General features: G+C 39.1%; 1 protein-coding gene across 1 annotated transcript in view; it reads right to left on the bottom strand.

Annotated features, from left to right (window-relative positions):
• ZRANB1 (zinc finger RANBP2-type containing 1) overlaps positions 1-26,915 on the bottom strand; it is a 72,644-nt gene that overhangs the window by 30,822 nt on the left and 14,907 nt on the right. Inside the window, exons 2-3 of the mRNA XM_070470394.1 lie at positions 16,563-16,737; positions 14,420-15,270 (exon numbers count right to left, since the gene is read on the bottom strand). Of these exons, the coding sequence (XP_070326495.1) occupies positions 14,420-15,270; positions 16,563-16,603 (892 nt within the window). The 5' untranslated portion in view covers positions 16,604-16,737. The remainder of the gene's footprint in view (positions 1-14,419; positions 15,271-16,562; positions 16,738-26,915) is intronic.

Raw genomic sequence — 26,915 nt, 5'->3', positions numbered from 1 at the left:
GTGAAGCTGAATATGGACTTCAAATATTAAAATTTCTGGCTAATTATATTGTGTGAATATATAGCAGAAATGTGTTCTTAAAACATACAATGCTGAAATATTTAGGGGCAAATGTCATGACATCTGGAGCACTCTCAAGTCGCTCAGGAAAAATTCATACAGAGAAACGGAGACAAAAAAAAAAAAAAGAAAGACAGACAGACAGCTCAAAATGTGGCAAAGTACTAAGAACTGGAAAACCTATTTCAAAAGCATTTGGTGTTCAATGCAATATATTTGTAACTTATCTACTGATTTTGAAATCTCTCAGAATGAAAGGCTGATGGGGGAAAGTGTGGTTATCTCCACAAAGAACTGAAGGTGGAGAAAAGGAAATTTGCTTTTCTTTATAAATTCTTTCTATAACTGCTTGATTTTTGTAACTGTGTGCATAGCTTATTAACTGTTTACAGTTAAAGTCATTTTATGGTAAACAGTAAAGTTCCCTGGAGTCTAAATATATCTTTTCATACTTTAATATTTAAATGCTACTTTTGGATTTCATAATTCAGTGTGTTCATTTAATATAATGTTTTTAAAGAAAGAAAGCCTTTGCTAAATCAATGACGCGTATTCGAATGTCAGTATCATACAACCAAGAATCATTAGACATATTCCCTTTCTCACCATTAGGAGGCACATTATTAGCTGGCAGGCCTGTGTAATCAATCATTTCTAAAAGCCAAGAATTACATCTCAGGGACTAAAGGCAATCAGAAGAATCCTGCCAGGGCTCTATTTCTGCCATTGTCGTCCATCTGCCTTGACACACTCATTCCTGGAAGCTTCTTTCTTATCCCAGGTGTCAGGAAGCACTATGAAAAGCCACACTGAACTGGCCAGGGGAAATACTTAAAGTGAGTGTGTATTCCCTCCAAACTACAATCTTACATTGGAGAATTACCAAGATTCACTTAAAAACCATGACCTAAAATGTTATTTTAAAACAAGAGTTCCAAAAGCACAAAAGGAAATCCTTTGAAACTTTAAGAAAAATAAGACAGAACTAGCTGAAGATAATACTACTTTCACAGTGCCGAAAAGAATTCCATTACCTGTAATATCAACTACCTAGGACAGGAAGGACGTCCACTACCAAAAATGTGTATGAAGTGAAAAGACACCACCATCCTTATAGATACACACACATCTCACACTAAGAGTATCACAGAGAGTTAACCAAGGACATACAAGGCAGTGCCAGCATCGAAGCAGCCTGCTTTCCTTTTAAGGATGTAGTGCCAAAGATCTGCTGCAGGAGTTTGCATATATTCTGGATTCTATTAAAAGTTTTTAATAGAATATTGCAACTCATCATTTTTTTAATGTTTTTAAAAAGTGTGATGGTTTTGAATGTCAAAGACTAAGAAGACCTTTTTTGCAGGCTCCATATTCATTCATACATAAAGCAATGTATTAAGGAAAAAGAGATACTAAATAAGAGTATCTTTCAGGAGGACAGCTTGGTATCAAAATAAAAGCAACCTCACAAGCAAATAAAATGGTCCAGCAGTTAAAGAATAACCATAGCTTAAAACTAAGCAATTCCACAGGGCAGGAAAAATTATAAAGATGGAAACAGCTGCAGTTTATCAGGCATAAGCAAACACAGCAAAGCAAACAGAACAAATACTAGTGAAATACCATACTAAAAATCAAGCTCAAATAATGTGCCCTAGCTATGGAATGCTGAGAAATACTACCAAGTGATAAGATTACCTTAGGAAACGGCAATAAACTTCACTTAGGCATACTTATTTAGCTGACTCGAAAAAGAAGACTGAAAACATTAATACTCATTGGCATCAAACACCATTCAAAAGTCCCAGTAACAGCATTTCTTTCAAACAAATCAGGGGGTGGGGGGAACACCACCACACTGTGAATAAGAAGTATATGGGCTTCATCTACTATTCCTGGCATGTAACTCCTAAAACTCTTGTAATTTCCTATTAAGAGCCATAGGGCATCTTTTGTTATAGTACTTAGTTTTGTTCTCAGTTCCTAAATAGTTCCAGAATGATAAAGATGAAATAAATAGGAGTCTTTTGTTACTCATATAGCAAGCCCTTTCCAACACCTCTGAGCTTATGTTAATAAGGTGACTTTTAGGAAAGCCCCTAAGGATGGAGGCTGGTTGCCATGGGAACCAACCCAGTGCCTGGAAGGTTGGAATGTTCAGCCCCACCCCACTACCACCTCCTAGGGGCGGGGGGGGGGGGGGGGGGGGGGGGGGGGGGTGGGGTGGTGGTGGTGGTGGTGGTGGTGGTGGTGGCAGAGAATGGGCTGAAGGTTGAAACCATCACCAGTGTCCAATGATTTAATCCATCGTGCCTCCATAAAAATTCCTGGTGCTGGGTTTCTAAGCTGGTGAACCTGTGGAGGTGCTGTGAGAATCCCTTCCTATTCCATGCCATATGCATCTCCTCCACCTGGCTATTCCTGAATCATATATTTTTTATAATAAACCAGCAATCTAGTAAGTAAACTATTTTCCCCCGACTTCTGTAAGCCATTCCGACAAATTGAACTCAAGGAGATGACTGTCAAAACCTAGGATTTATAGTCTACAGTCAGAAATACAGGTGACAACCTGGATTAGTACTGGCATCTGAAGGGGGTAGGAAAGAAGAGAGACAATCTGGTGGGACTGAGCCCTTAAACTGTGGGATCTGAGGCTATTTCCAGGTAAACATCCACAAGAAAAAGAAATGCAAAAAAGCAAAATGGCTGTCTGAGGAGGCCTTATAAATAGCTGAGCAAAGAAGAGAAGCTAAATGCAAAGGACAAAAGAAAAGATATACTCATCTGAATGCAGAGTTCCAAAGAATAGCAAAGAGATAAGAAAGACTTTCTCAGTGAACAATGCAAAGAAATAGAGGAAAACAATACAATGGGAAAGACCAGAGATCTCTTCAAGAAAATAAGAGATACAAAGGGAACATTTCATGCAAAAATGGGCTCAATAAAGGACAGAGATGGTATGGACCTAACAGAAGCAGAAGATATTAAGAGGTGGCAAGAATACATAGAAGAACTATACAGAAAGATCTTAATGACCCAGACAGCCACAATGGTGTGATCACTCACCTAGAGCCAGACATCCTAAAGTGAGAAGTCAAGTAGACCTTAGAAAGCATCACTACGTACGAAGCTAGTGGAGGTGATGGAATTCCAGTTGAGCTATTTCAAATCCTAAAAAATAATGCTGTGAAAGTGCTGCACCCAATAGGCCAGCAAATATGGAAAACTCAACAGTGGCCACAGGACTGGAAAAGGTCAGTATTCATTCCAAGGTCCATTTCATTCCCAAAGAAAGGCAATGCCAAAGAATGCTCAAACTACCGCACAATTGTACTCATTCCGCATGCTAGCAAAGTAATGCTCAAAATTCTCCAAGCCAGGCTTCAACAGTACATGAACCGAGAACTTCCAGATATTCAAGCTGGATTTAGAAATGGCACAGGAGCCAGAGATCAAATTGCTAATATCTGCTGGATCACAGAAAAAAGCAAGAGTTCCAGAAAAACATCTACTTCTGCTTTACTGACTATGCCAAAGCCTATGATTGTGTGGATCACAATAAACTGTGGCAAATTCTTCAAGAGATGGGAGTACCAGACCACCTGACCTGCTTCCTGAGCAAACTGTATGCAGGTCAAGAAGCAACAGTTAGAACCGGTCAAGAAGCAACAGTTAGAACCGGACATGGAACAGACTGGCTTGGGAAATCTGCACCAACACACACACACACACACACACACACACACACACACACACAGACTGGCTTGGGAAATCTGCACCAACACACACACACACACACACACACACACACACAGAGACTGGCTTGGGAAATCTGCACCAACACACACACACACACACACACACACACACACACACACACAGACTGGCTTGGGAAATCTGCACCAACACACACACACACACACACACTGGCCACACACACACACACACACCTGGTAGCCCCACACACACACACCTGGTAGCCCCACACACACACACAGGCCACACACACCCCACACACACACACAGGCCACACACACACACACACCTGGTAGCCCCCCCACACACACACACAGAGGCCACACACACACCTGGTAGCCCCACACACACACACAGGCCACACACACACCTGGTAGCCCCACACACACACACAGGCCACACACACACACACACCTGGTAGCCCCCCCACACACACCTGGTAGCCACACACACACACACACACACACCTGGTAGCCACACACACACACACACACACACACACACACACACACCTGGTAGCCATTAATGCTACAAATGTAACACACACACACCCAGCCACCCACCCGGTAGCCATTAATGCTACAAATGTAACCTAAGGTTACAGATACATACAAGTGAATTTTTCCTTAAGAACACACCTATATGCTACCTTTGTCTAGAAAAGGATAACAACGTAGCGACATCACATCTGGCCAGTCAGTAAGCTTCTTTGTGCTGAAGGAGGAAACAGACAGAGCTGGACTCATGCCAAGCTGTGAACATGAGGCTACACACATGGTCACCCTTCCAACGGACTCTGAACTTTGTGCCCGGTGTCTATAGAAGTGGCGTACCAATGGAAAACCATTTTAAATGTCCTTTGTGTTAATTTCCTATTGCTGCTTCTAACAAACTGCTATAAATCTAGTGACTTAGCTCAGCTGGTAAAGAATCTGCATGCAATGGAGGAGACCTGGATTCCATCCCTGGGTTTGAGAAGATCCCCTGGAGAAGGGAAAGGCTACCCAACTCCAGTATTCTAGCCTGGAGGATTCCATGGACTATCCATGCGGTCACAAAGAGTCAGACATAACTGAGGGAATTTCACTAGTGACTTAATACAAAGTTTTTATCTTAAAGTTTAGAAGAGGTCAGAAGTACCACAAGGGTCTCACTGGGCTAAAATCAAGGTGCACCTCACAGGGAGAATCTGGGGTAGCTGTGCCTTTTCCATTTTCTAGAGGCTGCCAGCATTCCTTAGCCAAGAGCCCTGCACCACTTAAAATCTTTGCTACTGCACAACCTCATCTCATTCTCCCATCTCTCTCCTTCACTGGTTAAGGACCCATATTACACTGGGCTCGTCAGGATCATCTGGGATAATCTCTCCATCTCAAGGCCCTTGAATTACATCTTTTGCCAAGTAAAGCAGCATATTCACAGATCCTGAGGACTAGGATTTAGGCCTTTTGGAGGGCTGGAGGATATTGTTCTGCCTGCCAAACTTTTTAAATCAGTCATGTACATCAGAGAAAACCCAAAGGGCTGGGGATAAGTGCCTACAAGTAAGTCAAGTATCAGGCAAGTAAAAAATACAAATTTGGACACTAACTCATCATTAATATTGTATTTTTCCAAGATACCTAATGTTCTGTGTTTTCAGACAATTCACCAGTAAAATACCTCGGTAGAGTAAATTAATAATTTTTAAGGCTAAAGGAGTACTTACTGAACTAGAAAACATAAGTTTCTATTTTTCTTGTTTACAATAACTTATACGCCCTGAATTACCTCTAAAGTTAAAAAGTCAGTCACTAAGGTGTCTGAATAAACGGGTAAAATCACTGTTGTCTGCTATGTCAAGAATTTCCTTCTCTGTTTTGTTTTGCTGTTGTAATTTTCTTAGTATAAATCACCTTACTATCATTCAAGTACACAACACTACCATCTCTCAAAAACTAATACATGACTTTTTCTTCCATTGAAGTTAATTTTGTTTGGCTTATTACAAAACACTCCTTCCATATGACCAGACACTGTATCTCAAAATTAAGAATTGAAAAAGTCATTATAGAAAATTACACATAGCAACAGGTATTTCTGTATGCAACACTGTGATTTATAGGGAAAAAATAATCATTCAGATGACCATATACATACATATATATATGCAAAATTCAGACTTAAATTGAAGGAATTAGGGAGAACCACTAAATCACTAGGCATGACCTAACTCAAATCCCTTACGATGATACAGTGGAGTGACAAACAGATCCAAGGGATTAGCTCTGACAGCCAGAGTGCCTGCAGGACTACGGACAGAGGCTCGCGACGCTGCACAGGAGGCCGGGAGCAAGACCATCCCCAAGAAGGAACGCAAAAAGGCAAAATGGCTGTCTGAGGAGGCCTCACAAACAGCTGAGAAAAGAAAAGAAGCTTAAAGGCAAAGAATAAAGGGAAAGATGGACCCATCTGAATGCCGAGTTCCAGAGAATAGCAAAAGCGATAAGAAAGCCTTCCTAACTGATCAATGCAAAGAAATAGAGGAAAACAACAGAACAGGAAAGACTAAAGATCTCTTCAAGAAAATTAGAGATACCAAGGGAACATTTCATGCAAAGATGGGCACAATAAAGGACAGAGATGGTAGGGACCTAACAGAAGCAGAAGATATTAAGAAGAGGTGGCAAGAATCACAGAAGAACTGTACAAAAAAGATCTTCATGACCCAGACAATCACAATGGTGTGATCACTCACCTAGAGCCAGACATCCTAGAATGCGAAGTCAAGTGGGCCTTAGGAAGCATCACTACAAACAAAGATAGTGGAGGTGATGAAATTCCAGTTGAGCTATTTCAAATGCTAAAAGATGATGCTGTGAAAGTACTGCACTCAATATGCCAGCAAGTTTGGAAAACTCAACAGTAGCCACAGGACTGGAAAAGGTCAGTTTTCATTCCAATCCCAAAGGCAATGTCAAAGAATGTTCAAACTACCACACAACTGCACTCATCTCACATGCTAGCAAAGTAATGCTCAAAATTCTCCAAGCCAGGATTCAACAATATGTGAACTGTGAACTTCCAGATGTTCAAGTTGGATTTAGAAAAGGCAGAGGAATCAGAGATCAAACTGCCAACATCCACTGGATCATGGAAAAAGGAAGAAGAGTTCCAGAAAAACATCTGTTTTATTGACTACGCCATAGATTTGACTGTGTAGATCACAACAAAGTGAAAAATACTTCAAAATATGGGAATACCAGACCACCTGACCTGCCTCCTGAGCAAACTGTATGCAGGTCAAGAAGCAACAGTTAGAACCAGACATGGAACAATGGACTGGCTCCAAATTGGGAAAGGAGTATGTCAAAGCTGTCTATTGTTGCCCTGCTTATTTAACTTACTTGCAGAGTACATCGTGGAAAATGCTGGGCTGGATGAAGCACAAGCTGGAATCAAGATTGCCAGGAGAAGTATCAATAACCTCAGATATGCAGATGACACCACCTTTAGGGCAGAAAGCGAAGAACTAAAGAGCCTCTTGATGCAAGTGAAAGAGAACTAAAGAGCCTCTTGATGCAAGTGAAAGAGGAGAGTGAAAAACTTGGCTTAAAACTCAACATTCAAAAAACTAAGATCATGGCATCCGGTCCCAGCACTTCATGGCAAACAGATGGAGAAACAATGGAAATAATGACTTTATTTTGGGGGCTCCAAAATCATGGCAGATGGTGACTGCAGCCATGAAATATGAAAAGACACTTGCTCCTTGGAAGAAAAACTATGACAAACTTAGACAGCATATTAAAAAGCAGAGACATTATTTTGCCAACAAAGGTCCATCTAGTCAAAGCTACGGTTTTTCACAGTAGTCATGTATGGATGTGAGAGTTGGACCACAAAGAAAGCTGAGTGCCAAAGAATTGATGCTTTTGAACTGTGGTGTTAGAGAAGACTCTTTAGAGTCCCTTGGACTGCAAGGAGATCCAACCAGTCAAACCTAAAGGAAATCAGTCTTGGATAGTCATTGGAAGGACTGATGCTGAAGCTCCAATACTTTGGGACCTGATGCGAAGAACTGACTCCTTGGAAAAGACCCTGATGTTGGGAAAGATTGAAGGCGGAAGAAGAAGGGGATAACATAGGATGAGATGGTGGGATGACATCACCAACTCGATGGACTCAAGTTTGAGTAAGCTCCAGGAGTTGGTGAAGGACAGCAAAGACTGGCGTGCTGCAGTCCATGGGGTCGCAGAGTGCTGGCATGACTAAGTAACTGAACTGAACTGATATATATATAAATATATATATTGGACCTTCATCCACTGTTCCTGGCTCACAGCTTCCCCAAACCCTTAAACTTCTTGAGTGATAAAAGCAATGAAATAACACTTGGTCTCTTTTCCTCAGCTCCTGAAAACACATCAGGGTAGGTGACTTTTGGATCCCACCCCAAGGTGGGGGCTGGCTGCCAGGGGAACTAGCCATGTGATCAGAGGGTTGTGACGTTCAGCTCCACCGACTATACCACCCTGACCTCCAGAGAGGGGAGAGAGGAGAGAAGCAGGAGACTCCCAGTGACCAATGATTTAACTAACCATGTCTATGTAATAAGGCCTCCATAAAACCCCAAAAGGACAGGGTTTCAAGAGCCTCCAGACTGGTGACCACACAGACATTTGAGGAGAGTGGCATACTTGGAAAGAGCATCATGGAAGCTCCATGCCCCTTCCCCAAACTTTACTCTCTACACATCTCTTCCATCTAGATGTTCATCTGTATCCTTTATCATATCCTTTTATAATAAACCAGTGACCCAGTAAATAAACTGCTTCTCTGAGCTATGTGAGGTATTCTAACAAATTTATCAAAACCAAGGTGCGTGAGGGTGGGAGTGTCATGGGAACCTCTGATTTATAGCAAGTCAGAAGTACAGATTAACAACCTGGGCTTGGGGCTGACTCCTGGCATCTGAAATGGAGGGAGGTCTTCTGGGACTGACTCCTTCACCTACAGGATTTGATTCAATCTGCAAACCCTACAGGGTAGACAGTATCAGAATTCAGTTGAACTCTCAGGCACCCTGCTGGTGTTTTGAGAATTACCTGTTGAGACATGAGGAAGCTCCCCAATACAGACACACGTTGGAATTGAAACACTTTACATAAGAGGAAGAAAACACCACCAATAAAACCTTAGTAATTCACTTCCTTGAGAAAAACCATCATACACATGATTTTTAATACCAGTACCAAAATAAATTGAAAAGACCATTTTAAAATGCAAAAGGCCTATACACTAATTATTGTTAAAATGAAAAAAGTGTTAATGAAAGCAATACTTTCTGACATGTTTAACAACACACAAGTTTTAGACATTTCTACAATCTACAGTTAACATCTGACACTCTGGAGTGGACAGATGCATGTAACACTGTATACAGTAAGGGGGCCAAAATATAATCGGCATAAATACAGAATGTAACTGCCACGAATATTACTTTTCAACAGAAGTTATGAGAATGGGAAAAACATTCCATCAAATACAACAAAATGTTTACACTATGTAAGAAAAAATTAAATCTAATATATCTCCTATGGACACATCAGAATTTTGCTCAGTAATAAGATTACAATCCTTGTGACTCCATTTCAACATACTGCATGATAATGAGATTCTGGGTTAGCTCATAAGTCTGACTCTCAACAGGGGCACACCAGTACATACTGCAGGTCACACCAAAGCCTGGGGCAACAGAGATGTTACTAATGCTTATATTCTCTTTAATGCCATTGCCAAGCACAATTCTCTTCCTCCCACGCCTTCAACAGCACTCCTTCTCACTGTCCTCCAATATCAAATCCTTTCCATCTTCATTAGCAGGGTCACTAGACAAGTTAAATGTAAGAAATATGCAGCTGCTTAAGGCAAAATGCAAAACAGGAAGCAACATGTACAATGGCAACTGAATAAAAACTTTTCAAGAAAAAAACTTTGATTTAGGACTCAAGGTATAGAAAACACATACAATAATTTTTTCCCTTATATATTCATCAAGCTATCAAATATTCATCAGGAAGATGGAGAAATTAAATGTAAAGAAATCTGACTTCAGACTTTCCATATCCATAGACCACCCAGTGATAAACTGAGACATCTTCAAATAAGATTCATGGAACTTACTTGCTCTGTCTTAACCTGACAAGAAACCAAGTTGGTCAAGAGTAGGTGAAAAGGTGAAAAGTACAAAAAGGTGGGGAGAAAGAAAAGAATGGAGAAATTTAGGAGAGAAGCAAAAAGGTTTGTCTCTGAAAGGTCTACTTGTCCAGATCCCAGTTTCCACGAAAGTTTATTCACTGATTAACAAAAATGTCAATGTCTGCTATGTATCAGGCACTGTTTAAGGTACTGGGAAACAGCTGGGAACAAAACAGACAAAATCCCTGGTTGTCATAAAGCTTAAGTTCTTGTATACTTATAGCTGATTCACACTGTTGTACAGTAGAGACCAACAGAAGATTGTAAAGCAATTATCCTCCAATTAAAAATAAATTTGCTAAAAAAGTTTTAAGTTTTAAGAAAGAGACAAAAGAGGTGATTTCTAATAAGTATACTAGAGGTTAACAAGTGTTGTGAAGAAAATGAAAGTTGGGGGAAAAGGATATATAACAGGACTGAAATTTCAGACGCAGCAGTCAGGGAGGCCTCCCAGAGAAGACGACATGTGAGAAAATACCTGCAGGAGGCACATTCACTAATCCTGCAATCTAGAGACAGTAATCCAGGAAGAGGAAACAGATGCTGCAAAGGGTTGAGGTTTATTTGCAGATAAGAAAGGTTGCAAGAGTTGCTGGAGTGAGAGAGGGAGGGAGAAAGAAAATGTGTCTAAAAATGGGGGAAGTAGGTGTGGGATGAGAGAGAAGAGAGGCCTATGAAACTGGATTTTACTCTGGGCTCACAGGGAATCACTGGAGGGTTCTGAGTGGAGTAACGCCTCTTCAGAGAACAATTTGTAAAGGATACAAACAAAGAGGATCACGGCTTGGACCAGGGTAATGACAGGTGGCCAGATTCTGGATATATTTTGAAGACAGAGCCAGTGAGAACGAAGTATAAGAGAAAAAGGAGAAAACCGAGGATGACCAAAGCTTTGGACACAGCAAATATAATCAACTTGCTGGGTCCAAAGTCATCAACCAACATGGGAGAGTGACAGAACAGATTTGAGATCCTGGCTCAGTTTTAGCCTCACTGAGTTTGAAATATTACATATTCAAGGGAAAATGCTGCAGACGCAGCAGCTGGATAAGAGTCCAAGGTTCAGGCATACAAGAAGTTATTGTACAGATTCAACCTGAGGTTCTTATATGACCCTGTGTCTTTTCAAGGGATCAACTTGGGGGTCCCTTGTTGTTCTTCTGAAGGGCAGCTGATTCGGTAGAAGAGCAACACTAAAATAATGTGTTAGGTGGTGCTGCCTTAATTCTAGGGACATCATCATCTATCCAGTGGGAAAGGCAGACCATGATTAGAACTGACAGAGCTGCCAGAAAATAACCTGGCACTAAACTGCAGACATTCCAGAGACAAGCGCACATTTAAACCACATCTCTGCCTCTACCATTTCAGCACCCACTCCCAGATTTCTTTTCTTCTGGCTTTGGCACTGCTGTCCCCCACGTCCCCTCACCACACAAGATAATATGACTGAGGTGAAACTTATACCCAATAGTCACATAAAAGATACTTTCTTAATACTGTGGAAACTCAGCTTTAGCCTTCTCAATACTGAATCTTCATTCCCATTTTAAAATGCTGGCCTGAGGTTGAGATTTTTTATTTCAATTTAAAATGGAAAGCCTCACATTTTATACTTAGTATAAATTTTATGCATAGTATACACTTTATACTTAGTGTACATACTTTGGAGATGACTTATTTTTAGTATATATGCTGCCAAAGCGAGTACTAAGATGGCTTTATTAAATGTCTACATCAGTAAGCCATAATCTACCATATCTAATGAAATCTGGAAAGCAGAAGGCAGACAGAAAGGGAGAAGATTAATTTTCAATACATGTGGGCTTCTGCTAACCTAACACAATGTAAACAACTAAAAGTTTTTTTTTTAAACATATTTCAATGATATTTACAAATCAGGATATGACTATCCAACAAAGACAGGACCAAAATCTTTCATACAACTGTTTAGAACCATATTATACAATGAAAACTCAAATATACTTGCTGGTAGGAAAGAGAATCCACAGTACCAAGTACCAATCAATTCCTAGCCCTAAGAACCCAGAAACTCTGTAGTATGTAGGAATGGGGACTTGGCTTTGCTCAGTTTTCTAAGAATTGCTAAGAATTCAAAGAAGCAAAAAGATGGTTATCCAAAAAAACTCAATATATGGAAAGAAAGACAAACATCAAGAAGACGCAGTAGTCAGAAATGCAAGAAATAACAGCCATAAAGACAGAGATATACTGACTAACTGGTCTAACTTATGCATGTCAAGGGGAAAAAATATTTCAAAGCAGTTCTTATCATTAGATCCACTAACTTGAAGAAACAGTGACCTCAAAGAAGTTAAAAAAAAATCACTGCAATCTAGTTTCTTACCTTCTATAAATGTACAGGTACTATAACACCACCTTACAGTTAATATTAACATATTACACTGCTGCTGCTGCTGCTGCTAAGTCGCTTCAGTCGTGTCCGACTCTGTGCAATCCCATAGACGGCAGCCTACCAGGCTCCCCCGTCCTTGGGATTCTCCAGGCAAGAACAATGGAGTGGGTTGCCATTTCCTTCTCCAATGCAGGAAAGTGAAAAGTGAGCGTGAAGTCGCTCAGTCATGTCCAACTCTTTGCAACCACAGGGACTGCAGCCTACCAGGCTCCTCTGTCCATGGGATTCTCCAGGCAAGAGCACTGGAGTGGGCTGCCATTGCCTTCTCCAACATATTACACTATTGCCTGCAAAAATAATCTTAACAGTGTTCCAAAAGGAAGATGGGTAATTAAAGGACAATCATACACAGATACAAAAGATCACGTAAGATTCCATTTGTATGGAATACTCACAATAATAGTCACTGAAACAGAAAGCAGACTGCTGATTCTCAGGGACTTGGAGGTGTGGAACAACTGCTTAAATGAGTAATGGGTTTCTTCCAGGATGATGAAAATGTTTCAGGACTAGATGTAGGTGATGGTATGGGTTCACAACACTGTGGATGTGCTAAATACCACCAAATTGTTCACTTTCAAAATGATGAGTTTTATGTTATGTGAATTTGACCTCAATTTTTAAATATTCAATAATAAATAAAACCCTTCTATAGCTCTGGGTTTCAAAAAAAAAAAAAGAAAAAACATTCACACCATATGTGGTACCTCAATTTGGGGAGAGAAAAAGAATGGGCTGGAATGGGACAGCACAGATGGCTGAAGACAGCTCAGTGTGCTTTCATTCCTCGTGCTCAGGACAGGAGAAAACTGGAGCTAACAGTTACTAAATGCTGGCTGTGTCTGGTGTTCAGAAGGGCTCATCTGCTGGGACGTTCTTGGGGAGCCAGGACAAAGCTAAAACAAAAAAACAGATTTCTTGAAATCTACTCTTTGGACTTGCAGGTTCATAAGTTATGTATTCCATATTCAGGAGGATAAACAAAATTAACTGGTACTGGGAAATACACACACACACCACACACACCCCCCACAGACACATCCCTAAGCCATGTTTAAGGCATAGCTATTATTCCACACAAGATTTAACTTTAATAGTCACTCAGAATTTTCTTTACAAAACTGAATGTCAAAGTAAGCACCCAATCCAAATAATTTAAATTTATATAATTCAAATAGCTAATCTACTCAAAAGCGGTGGGGGGCATACAGAGGAGTGAAATAACTGCTTTTGTGAATTACATCATAAATAATTAACTCACAAGATCAGTAACTGGAGAAAATCCTACTCTCACAACATGTCTCTGTCCCTTAACAGCTCTGAGTCAGTAACTGAGACTAATATCCAGCATTTCCTTAGGAAAGTACTAAAACACAAAACACACAAATCATAATTTCAACTACGGAGTCAGCTGGCCACATGCAATCAATTTCACCAAGTTTGCAAATATTCACTATAAGACATCACAAAAAATTAACATCAGCATTTTCAAGGTCAGTATTATGTCTGTTCAACTTCTTGGAGTCACACATTTTTGTGATATTTTTAACATCTGACTGAAGCTTCTACCATCACAAGACGCTCACACTGTTTACAGACACTCCAAAGCTGCAGCTGGCGCTCCTCAGTCACATCTTATTACAATAAGCAGAGTAGCAGTTTTAAACTGCAGGTATATATTTTACTACAGATGTGTAAAAAACTCTGCTATAACTTGACATTTATTCACTCTAAAGATGGAAAGACACATGCACAATGAAATGGGAGGCAATAAAGGACACTGTTACGACAAGATCACAAATTCAGAGGTTCTTATGCATGCATACTGTGAGTGTAGCTATCATGCTGAATGAACTAAATGCTAAATAATGTTGACCTTCCTTATATCTTTTCCCAACCCATTCAAAAAACGCAGAAACTTACCCACACAAGCATTGAGGAACAGCCAGTCAGTCTTTTTCATCCTGTTTTTAATTTGCTTTAGCTTTTTGAAGTCCACTTCGAGTCCCTCCTGGCTGCCGACAGCACCAGCCAGCTCAATCCTCTGGAAGTCCACTTTCACCTCCGAGTCCCGTTTCACGGTCGGCGGCGACCTTCTCTGGCTGTTGCCACTGCTACAGCTTCCTCTCCATCGAGCTCTGTCTTGCTCATTAATTATTGAAGAAGCCTCTTCAGTCTCTGCCAACTCGATTGCTTCAATATTATTAGGTCTGGGATGATCACAAACAACACATTTTTTAGCCTTGGCCCAGTTTTCATATGTGCAAATAGAACAAGTCCAATGCTGGGTCCTTGTGTTCAGTTTATTTCTATCATTGTATTCCTCACAAGGATCAACAGAAAAAGCAACTGGTCTTGAGCCAGATCCTGAGGATTGAGGAGATTCTGTGGGACTCCTGGTCCTACGCTGGGATAAGCACTGAGTGCATCTGATTGCTCTTGGCCAGTTCAAATATGTGCACATGTGGCATGACCATTTATTGGCATTTTCCATGCTATATGAAGATTTAACCCTTGGTCTTGCGCTAGAGTCTGGACAGATCAAAGGACTACTTCCTCCTTCAGTGCTGGAAGGATCCCAATCTCTACCAACATCACTTGAACCACTTTTAAATGGATCTTCTGTAATAATTGTTCCACTAGGTCTCTGGGCACGACACATAGTACACTTGATTGCAGATGGCCAGTTTTCATACGTACAGTATTCACAAGCCCACTTAATTCCACGTTCTGACATTGTGCACTTCTTGAAGTGAGTTATGTCAGGCAGGAAGCTATAAATAATTAGGACATGGTTATTAAAACAATACCTACATAATTCCACCCCTGAAAACATGCCCAAAATATAAAAATAACCTTCAACTTATAAAACATCAATTTCTCAAGATATGCATGTAACACTGCATACTGAAATTTTTTTTTTTTTTTTTTAACTTCCAGAGAGACATTGGAGATAGTTCCTAAAGAAAAATCTTAGACCTGGGGATTTAATGGAAATGTACTTTGGAATGCAAGAGAGACAGGCAAAGGGAAGTTTGTTCTAAGAGGGAAGGAGGTTAAAGCAGGAAGCCTCTCACAGAAACGTTTCATCTCAGCCAGGTCATCACCATCAATTTAGAAAAATAACCAGTAGTTAAAAGATTCAAAGGTAAGGGATAGAACACAAACCATGTATCTTAAACACATAACATTCTCAAATTATGAGCAACAGACTACTATGCTACTGAGGCATAGGACCACAATGTTTGATTCACTAAAGAATTCAGAAGATCAAACATTCAACTCTATTGTTCTTCCTAAGGGAGAAAAGCAGCCTAAATATGCTAATTACCCACTGCTCTTAATAAGCACAGGTAGAAAAGCTGTTGAGGAGTAATGCTTACAATTAACAAAATAACTATGTGAAACAAAATAATGTTCCTTGATACCTATTATCCTCAAAATCTTGCTCTGTCTAGAGTGCAAAAAATAAAAACTGCACATTACCTACTCTCGAGACAACCAATCGACAAAGCATCCCTGAGATAACCACTAGCATAATCATTCCAATAGAATTTTGAATATTTATACTCAAAATATTCAATATTTAAAATGCACTCAATTACATTAACTATTTAAAAGACTCCTAGGAGTCTACACTGGACTTACTAACACTACAATACTATGAAGACTTTTTTATTATTTAATGACAACCAATTTTTAAATGAAGCAACTTGCACAGCAAATGTAATGATTTTTTTAATGGCTTGAATTTAGACATTGGCCACGAAAGCCAGCCTTTCCCTTTTCTTAAATCCCTTTCTCAACTAAATTTGTATCATCCTGCTACCTATGTGAAACCAGAAAAATGAAAGAAATCTAGGAAAAGTAACAGAAGCTTTTCCTTCTCTTTCTCAAGGATTTTTCCTTTTGAACCTGGAAAGCAAAATCTTTCACTTTACAAGTGTATTATTACGTCCCTGCTTGCCAAGTCCTCACTCCTTTAAATAGCGTAAACTTTGTTAAGAGAACAATTTCACTATAAGAGAGCCTATTATTTAATAGCTAAAATAAAAATCACACTTACTAAGATTTTAGTTTCCATGCTATAACCTCCACCTTGTACATGATCAAAATGAAAGCACAGTTTACAAATCAAAACAAAGACAAGACTCAGTCGTCATGATGGCTCAGATTCTGACTTCCTCAGGAGATACTGCAAAATGTGGTAGGTGGTTCTGCAGAATTGTGAATACCTATTCCTGTAAAGGAGACCAAAACTGAATTTCACTTGAAGCCTGCTACTTTATCCAAAAGCATTTATTGTTTTAAAAAGGCTTTATTTTTATAAATTCTCTATTCTAATCCTACTCATTTATTTTAATAATGGACTCCGATCTTTACAATTTTAATACAGCCAAAGGTCAGCTGATTGCGTTGGTCAGTCAAATTAGGTACAGGAAAGATATTTTTCCCCTAAAACCTTAAACATATGTGTGTATGCACTATTATCATTCATCTTAAGTTGGTAGTAGGGCTTCCCTCATAGCTCAGTTGGTAAAGAATCTGCCTGCAACGCAGGAGACCCTGGTTTGATTCCTGGGCCGGGAAGATCCCCTGGAGAAAGGAAAGGCTACCCACTCCAGTATTCTGGCCTGGAGAATTCCATGCACTGGGGCCCATGGGGTCGCAAAGAGTCGGACACAACTGAGTGACTTACAATTTAAGTTGGCAGTACTAATAAGTCATTTCCTACCTGTATTACTTATTATTATTGAAGAGGGAAAGATGGTATAAACCAAGTTAACAGAACAAAGCAAATATATATATATATATAGAGAGAGAGCTTATATTTAACTTTTAAATCCTTTTCTCGTTCAGCAACTTTGTTTTTCTCAAACCCAGGTAATTTATATTTATCTACTTAGATTTTTCTGAGAAGGCAATGGCAACCCACTCCAGTGTTCTTGCCTGGAGAATCCCAGGGACGGCGGAGCCTGGTGGGTTGCCGTCTGTGGGGTCGCACAGAGTCAGACACGACTAAAGAGACTTAGCAGCAGCACTTAGATTTTTAAATTTAGTTTGCACCTATTGATTATACACAATCTGACAGCAATCCAAAAATGCGTTGAAGGGCAAAGGCTAAAATCATAAAAGCATCTATAAAATGGACAATCGAGATTTAATGGCAACTTTCATATTCATTAGGCAGTTTCTTCCTTTGGTTTCTCAGGAATGAAATACAAATAAATTACTTGCTCATGTTACTGGAAACTAAAATGAGCAAACAGAAACTTAACATGACAAGAACAAATGGCATAATGTACATATCCAAGGATACATAATCTCAATATTTCATTTAAAACATTCACTTCAAAAATTCACGCCTGCTTTGTTAAGTATTACTTTGATATAGTCTCAACTAAACAGTTTATGGCCTTACGTTACCTTAGCTAATCTTCATGGAATTAACACTGTTCCAGCATAACTTAAATGTCCATGTCTCACAAAATACAAACAAAAGACCCTGCCATTAAAAAATAAAAAATTGTCACGTAAGCCTGGTGAACAGCCTGTGTGCGCTATGTGCTTAGTCATTCAGTCGTGTCCAACTCTTGGTGACCTCATAGACTGTAGCCCCCCAGGCTCCTCTGTCCATGGGATTCTCCAGGCAAGAATACTGGAGTGGGTTGCCATGCCCTCCTACAGGGGATCTTCTCAACCCCGAGATTGAACCCAGGTCTCCCGAACTGCAGGCAGATTCTTTACCGTGTGAGCCGTCAAGGAAGCCCGGTACATAGCCCACCCGTCCCCAAAATTCACGTTAACTAAGCAATATCAAAACCAAGCTTAAGAATTCTGAGGTAAGTGCATTATATTAGACAATGATACATATAGTATACACTCTACTGAGACGTTGTAAGATAGTTTTTTCATAACTGAAAGTTAAAATTCAGTTTTAACTACAGGGGAATTTGTAGTGTATTTACAATTTCGAGTAACTGACCTCAAAACAGATATATTTCTTCTGTAGTGTTTAGTAATGCTTCACAAGTACGGTTTAGTTCACTATTAAACATGAGAGTATAAAAAATGTTTACTTATGAGCCCCTCCTTTTCGCTAACCACTGACCCAAGCATCATAATACTCATAGTTTTATTAGTGTTTGAACTTGGAAGTATATAATTAAAAGCAGTTGTGAATTTAATACTACAAAACTTTTTTATAAAGTTAAAATCCTGGAGAGAATTATCTGAGAGCATCATTTGTTCCTGTGGTAACAGTAAATGGAATGGAAGAGTAAAAATAACATCAGTTCAACTACGTGATTTTGCATTACTGAGACGAAATTAATACTGAGTACACTTGTTCTACCAAAGTCAAAACATCCCAAAAAGAACATGAAATTATTTTTAACAGCAACGAGCTCTAAGATTTAATACTGCACACTGAAATAAAACCATTATTAAATATCTTTCAAGTAATCATATATTCAAATACCCAAGTAAATTTAATGTACAAGCCTATTTTTTCATAAAACACAGCTTTCCAAATTCTATCCAGTGAGTCATACTTCAGCTAACTGGTACACAAAGTAACAATAAAATCTATATAATAAGTGCCCCTTCAAGGGGCATGAGCCACAACTAATACTCTTAAATATTCCTTGATTGAAATGCAATACCAGCAGTTCCCATCTTGTGGACCAAAGAGTCCTCGAATCTATACATCAAACCCTAACTGCAGACTGAATAATGTCTCCAAGTATATTAACCATTTTCGAGTATCAAATTCACAACTGCTTTTGATATACTTCCAAGTTCAAACACTAATAAAACTGTGAATAGTATGATGCATGAGTCAGTGGCTAGCAAAAGGGAGGGGCTCCTAACTAAACATTTTTCATACTGTCATGCTTAGCAGCGAATTAGACCATACTTGTGAAGCATTACTAAACACTACAGAAGAAACATACATATTTTAAGGTCAATTACTCAAAATTGTAAATACACTACAAATTCCCCCAACCACCTACTAAAACCCTCTGAAGAACTAGAGAAGTGAAATGGTCCTCACCAAACACAAATCCTTGAGAAACAAGCTGACGGAAACTTAACTGCCAGTTAGTGTCAAATGACAAGCAGTTATCCAAAGGAAGGTCCAAGATATAAGTTTTATATTAGCTTTATTAGTGAGCCTATATTCAGTAATGCAAGTATTAATTTTTAATGTAAGTATTAATTAACATTAACCTGTGGAGATTTACAAATGCTCAGAAAGCATTTTAGGGGAATAACGATGAAAGCTAAAACTAGAAGGATACTCCAAGCATGATGAATTTTCAGGTTCTATTAAAATATTAGCACAAGGTAATTCTGAATGGCAATATTTATATTTTTAAAAAGTACTATCCTTAACTCCTGAGCTCCAAATTCCACAGAGCCATTTCCTCTTTTCTCCTCAGCATCTTTCTACATCACTGTCTTCCTCATAACAGTCAACAGAAAAAAACTGGTCTTGAGCAAGATCCTAAAGCTTCACGATACGGCGGACTCTCTGTCCACAAATCTCACCTCATTTCAGGACTCCAACAGCTTGCTGCATTCCACATTAAACCTCTTATCGTCCACCTGCAACAAACCCTAATCTGACTTCTCTCTCCAGTTTCCATTAAGGATGCCACTGATACTACTGGACCCAGCACAGCAGACTCATCTTCAATTCTGCCTTCAACCCCATAGATTCTTTCTAGTGGTTTCTGTACAATCAGTTTTCTTTCTATTTCAGAGGCCATCAACCCTTTTTCAGTTCAGGTCAGAACTACTCTAATAGCCTCCTAAGCGCCTTCCCTTTCTAAATCCATCCAGCTCACCATTACCAAAATAATCCTAATAACAAGGCCCTCTTTCTGAAACTCTTCTGTAACAGTACAAACTCTCAGCTCTTTCCCAACACACAAACACAGCACACACCTCAGACCCACTCATGTACTACCACCCTCCACAATATACACATGAAGACATCACCTGAGAAAAACAAGCACAACAGATGTAACACTCAATTCTGGCAAGTCCCACCCATCCTTTAAAGCTCAGTTCAAATCTCATCTCTCTCATAAAGTTTTTCAAATCATTTCAAGTATATACACTCCAAGCAACCACAACACTTCTATCCCCATTTGGCACCTACTGTATGTCTTCTTTAGGTCTAGTTTCCGGAATACTGATTTGTGGAACACTGATTGTGTCATATCATTTCCTACACTCAGTTTTCAATCAGAGCTTCCCAGGTGGCACTAGTGGTGAAGAATCCACCTGCCAATGCAGGAGACGCCTGGGACTTCGGTTCCATCCTTGGGTTAGGAAGATCCCATCGAGTAGGAAATGGCAACCTGCTCCAGTACTCTTGCCTGGAAAACCCCACCAACAGAGGAGCCTGGCGGGGTACAGTCCACAGTGTTGCAAATAGACATGAGTGAGTGAGCACAGTAGAGCCAAGCTGTCAAGAACTGGCTCAGAGATTCTAATGGTATGGAATGGGGACCAGTCCTATGTCTAGAAAAATCCAGAGAGGAGACCAAGTTGAGTGACCTGAACAGAGAAAGGAGCGGAGCTTTTGAGCAATTTCAGGAAAAACAGGAGATATTCTAGAGGATGGGATCCACTCCTGTAGCAAGACCTCAGCAGACATGCCTACCACTATCAATTACGTACCAAGCCAAAGGCACACATGAGCTAGTTAAGAATTCAAGTCCTGAGGTGGCAAGGGCACAAGTGCACAGACTTTTCTGATCATTAAACATCCTCTGAAAGTCCTAAATCTGTGTCAGATCATGTATAGATGATTAAGCGTCAGTGAGACCCAAAAAATATGCTGCCTGTCCCCTCCTTCAGAGATCACAGTTCTCTATCTCCTCTGTATACTAAACATATTTGCTAAGAAGATCCCTTCCAAGCAATAAGTGTGGATAAGTTGGACAAAATTACTTTGGTTAAAATAATAGTTAAAAATAGTAATCAAATAACACAGTCACGGTGACTCTGGCCTTACTGGCACCATGTCTTAATTAACTAAGGCAGTTACCCGTACAACCAGTACATGTAACTTCATTCTAACAAACCTAAGCCCTTAAAATATAACAAAGAATATAAAGTTTACATTTCAGTAAGTCAACACTGTGTTAATTAGGAAAATTAATAAAAGCTATAATGTTAATGGTTTCTCTTAAACCGCCAGATAACTAGAACCCCACTGATATATAAAAACAAGGTTAATTTACGGTATGTCAAATCTCAAACAATAGTAAGGCTCCTTTTTAAAATCTGTATCAGTCATTTCAGGAGAAATTCTATCTATTTACATACTAGGGCTTTATCTGTTATTTCACCAACTTCCTCTGTATTCTCTAGTTCTCAGTAACAAAAAAGAAAGGAGGAGTGATCAATACAATGATAGATGGACACACAGGTTGATCTTGAGCTACTGCAGAACCCATCTTAGCATGCTTCCTATACACAGTTTCAGACACATCATAGGTCAATCATGCATCACAAATTATAGTCCTTATAAACAAAACTAATTTAATGTAACAACCTAGGACAAGTTACTGAAGGTCTACTACACACTCGGACATGTGGAAAGATGTACCTATTAAATACTGTCCTTATGCTCAGGACACTTGCAATTTAACTAGATAAAAGATGACCACGGCTTTCTTAAATGCACAGAGAAGTGGGGAGATTATCTTCAAGAGTGCACATCAAGCCAGCATTTAAAATGCAGTAAAATAACTTTCGCAAAAGCTATGAACATGTTACTTCACTCAGAATTTGGTTTTTATCATTCTATCCATTCTCTGTTCACAGTGAACAGATCAGTCCCAATTAACAATATCCATGAGGTTCTCCAGGCAAGAATACTGGAGTGGATTGCCATTTTCTTCTCCAAGGGATCCTCCCGACCCAGGGATTGAACCTGGGTCTCCCTCATTGTGGGTAGATTCTTTACCATCTGAGCTACCAGGGAAGCCCAGATAGGAACCAAAAGTCACGACCAAACCTAGCCCAACTAAAGGCCATCTTTTTAACCTAACACTGTGTTATCTGTGTGACAGAGAAAGAAAGGGTAGAAATTTTTAAATAATAAAGTTGAAAATCAGGCAGAAGCAAATGAATGAAATATTCCAGGGCAAAATCAACTCAGAGCTATTACAAAGACAACTTATTAACAAATGTTATTTATTAATAGTGTGAAGTCATTCAATTAGATTACTTTTCTCCCAATTCCTACTATAATGAATAACAAGAAAATAGGGTGGGGATTTTGTGAGTTGCGTTTTCATTGCTTAGGCCGGGAGAACAAGTACACAAAAGTTTAGCAGAGGACAACCTGGGAAGGAATGCCAAAGACAGCAGCAGCCTGGAAAAGGACTGCTTACCCAACTATTAGAGGTGAGTGAGTGCAACAGGCCAACTCTGTCTATTTCACAGTTCTGCCAGGGTCAGCCTTGTCCAACTAAGAAAAGAAAACAGCTAACACTTAAGCATTTACTATATGCCAGATACTGTTCCAAGTACCATACATATTATTAACTAATCTAATCCTCAAAACTCTATCAAACAGGTACTACTATTAATATAATCTCCAATTTTAAAGACCGGAAACAGGAGAATAAAAGTTGAATAACTCGCCTGAAGTGACAAATCTGCTGTGTGGCAGAGCCAGGATTTGAACTTGGGCATTCTGACTCCAAAGTCTGTACCAAACAGACAAAGTAATAAAAATACACTTATACTGCAGCCCATAGTCACTTATTCCCATTATCCAGAATTTGGACAACTAATAAACTGTACTGAGTGACTCACTAAACACCTTTCCTAGATAACTAATAACAGACAATCTCTAAACAAGCAAACTAAACTTGAAAACACACACTTGGTCAAATTTTACTAGCTTTTTAATTTAAAGTTACACAGAATCTTCCCAAAGCTTATCTAGATTGAACTACTGCAAAATGCCTAAAAAGTTAACTAAGCAGGACATAAAAAGTTATTTCTAAAAACAAGATAACACTAAGTTTTTCATGTAAAACTGACTGGGGGGAAAAAAAAAAACCTGATATATACATCATGGTTTTCAACTACTAAATGCTTTTTAAGTGTTTTTTATTCTGGAGGCAATCCATGGAGAATATATAAAAGTCAGCTTGACTTATCTTAAACCAATACACTAATCCAAACTACTAAAGAAATCAAAGTACATCAATTAAAAGTACAACAGAAAACCTTTCATTTTCATTGAGACAACTGAAAAAGGGAAAAGTCTCCCCAAATGACAGGCATGTGTGAATTTCACTACCTATCCATGGCCTCGTATTAGACCAAAGAATGACTACCTGTGAGACAGTAAATAAATCATTTTTATTGCTAAGAGCCTTAGTTTCCTCATCTGTGAAAAAATAACTTAAGATGTTCTCCAGGGACTCCCTTGGTGGCACAGTGGTAAGAATCTGCCTGCCAATGCAGGGGACATAGGTTCGACCCCTCATCAGGGAAAATTCCACATGCCACGGAGCAACTAAGCTCACACGCCACAACCACTGAGTCCATGTTCTGGAGCCCGTGAGCCACAACCAATGAGGCCCTGTGCCACAACTCCCGAAGCCCTCCCACCGAAGAGCCCATGCACCGCAACTAGAGCAAACCCCATGCAGCACGGAAGACCCAGGGTTCCCCAAAATAAATAAATACAGCAGAGTGTGTAAACCCTAACTTGCAGAGTCTCACAGTCTTCTATGTATAGACTCACTTTAGTGGGGAGAGATAAAATGGGAGCTTGGGATAGACATATGCACACTACTATATATAAAACAGATAGCTAATGAGGACCCACTACTCTACAGCACAGGAACTCTATTCAGGACTCTCTAACGGTATGCTGTGTGCTCAGTCGTGTATGACTCTTTGTGACCCCATGGACTGTAGCCCACCAGGCTCCTCTGTCCATGGGATTCTCCAGGCAAGAATACTGGAGTGGGTTGCCATTTCCGTCTCCGGGGGATCTTCCCAACCCAGGGATCGAGCTCCATCTCTTGTGTCTCCTGCACTGGGCAGGAGACACAATCTTTAATCTTTAACAGTATATATGGGGAAAGAATCTAAAAACAGTGGATATATGTATAACTGATTCATTTTGCTGTACACCTGGAACTAACATTGTAAAGGAACTATACTCCAATAAAAAGACTCACTTTAAAATCTTACTCATTTTGCAAATAAAAACTTTTTAACTTTTCCCTGCTCCACCTGTGACAAACTTCAACAGTCAAGCCCAAATTTTAAAACATATACTTAATATTAATGATCACTTAATATACCTAAACAGTATCAAAATCCTACTTCTAAAACAAAGCTATATCAATACATCCATACATGATACCATGAATGAATTATTTGTGCCAAATAATAAGTCATCAAATCTTAATGTGACTGAGCTTTGAGATATAACTACCAGTTTATAGGATCATAGGGGATAGAGACTCAAACTGATTCCATAGACATACAATCAGTAAATTCCTATAGGTATGTGTATATTAAAACTTGTTTTAAAAAAAAAAAAAAAACTTGTGCTTAGTTGCTCAGTCATGTCTGACTCTTTGTAACCCTATGGACTGTTGGCTCGCCAGGCTCCTCTGTCCTGGGAATCCTCCAGGCAAGAATACTGGAGAGGGTTGCCATGCCCTCCTCCAGGGTATCTTCCCAACCCAGGGATCAAACCCAGGTCTCCCACACTGCAGGTGAATTCTTTACCATCTAAGCCACCAGAGGAGCCCATATTAAAACTTAAATACATGCTAAAAATTAAACACTGAACTGATATAAGAAGTTATTAAAATTTTAAGGTGTGATTAACAGTATGGTATCTATGTTTCTAAAAAAGTACTTCTCTCTTAAGAGACCCACGCTGAGTTATTTACAGTATTATGTCTCAAATTTGCTTTAAAATAATCCACTGGGAAGAAGCAAGAAGAATATAAATGAAACAAGACTGGACATGTGTTGCTAACTGGGTGATGGATTTACATGAGAATTCATTCTCCCAGTCTCTCTGTATGTGTATTTGTTTGAAATTTTTCACAATGAAAAGATTTTAAAATCTATCAAGAAGGTAACAAATACTATTATAGACTAAGAATCAAGCCTTTAATTCTAAGACTAGATTGCTAAGACGAGAAAATGAGCAAGAAGCAGTATATTGTGTGCTGTTAAGACTGTTACTCAAAACTTGGTCCAGGATCCTGTGATATTCTACAAACTGTAGTCTAGTACAAATTTACTAGTCTACGGAGAAAATGAGTAATTTTACTAGCAATTTTAAAGAATAATTTTATGATTGCTGAAAATAGTAGTAAAACACCTGAGCATGTGTTTGAGATGCAATGCTAAGACATTTGAAAAACTTATCTTCTTTTTACAACTCACAGGTATGGTTCATTAAAGAGAGAAAACATATCAAAATATGAACCAGCTTCTTTCACGCTACACTTGGAGACTCTAAGTACTACATTTCAGAAAACCAAGATAGACTTAAATTGGAGTGACAAAAATCCGTCTTCTCAACTTTTCTTAAGAACCCAGGCAAAAATTCTCAACAAAACAGTAACAAATCAAATCCAACAATGTATAAAAAGAATTCTACATCAGAACTAAGTGGGGTTTATTCCAGATATGCAAGCTTAGTTCAATGTTCAAAAATAAATACACATAACACATCCTATCAACAGGCTAAAAAAAAAAATCACATGACCACATACATACATGCAGAAAAAGTACTTGACAAAATCCAACATGATTTAAAAAAAACCAAACAGCAGATTTCAGGGGAACCTTCTCAATGCAATAAAGAGCATGTACGATAAATCTACACATCAACTTTATACTTGATAGTGATAAACTAGAAACTTTTCAGCTAATACCCATATTAGGGCAAGGTCGTCCCGTCTCACCACCACTCCTTTTCAATGTCAAACTAGAAATTCCTGCGAGTATTGTAAAATAAGAAAAGAAAATAAAAAGGGTACAGATTGGGAAATAAGACATAAAATTATTTATATTCACAGATGACAGGATTGTCTACAAAGAAAATTCAAAAAAGAATCAACAAAACTACGCTACTATAGGGTTATAACAGGGTTGAAGGATAAAGGTTAAGTAAGTCAGTTGCTTTCCTATATACCAGCAATAAACAAATGGAATTTGAAATTTAAAACACATCACCATTTACATTAGCACCCTCAAAAATGGATTACTTAAAGTCAAGAGAACTTAGTATTCTGACTTCATGACTCACTATACAGCTACAGTGGGCTTCCCTGGTGGTTCAGATGGTAAAGAATCCGTCTACAACGCAAGAGACCTGGGTTCAATCTCTGGGTTGGGA

Source organism: Odocoileus virginianus, chromosome 7 (genome assembly GCF_023699985.2).
Source record: "Odocoileus virginianus isolate 20LAN1187 ecotype Illinois chromosome 7, Ovbor_1.2, whole genome shotgun sequence".
Classification (NCBI taxonomy): domain Eukaryota; kingdom Metazoa; phylum Chordata; class Mammalia; order Artiodactyla; family Cervidae; genus Odocoileus; species Odocoileus virginianus.
The sequence above is the reverse complement of the archived record's forward strand: the minus strand, read 5'-3'. Positions and strand labels throughout refer to the sequence as shown.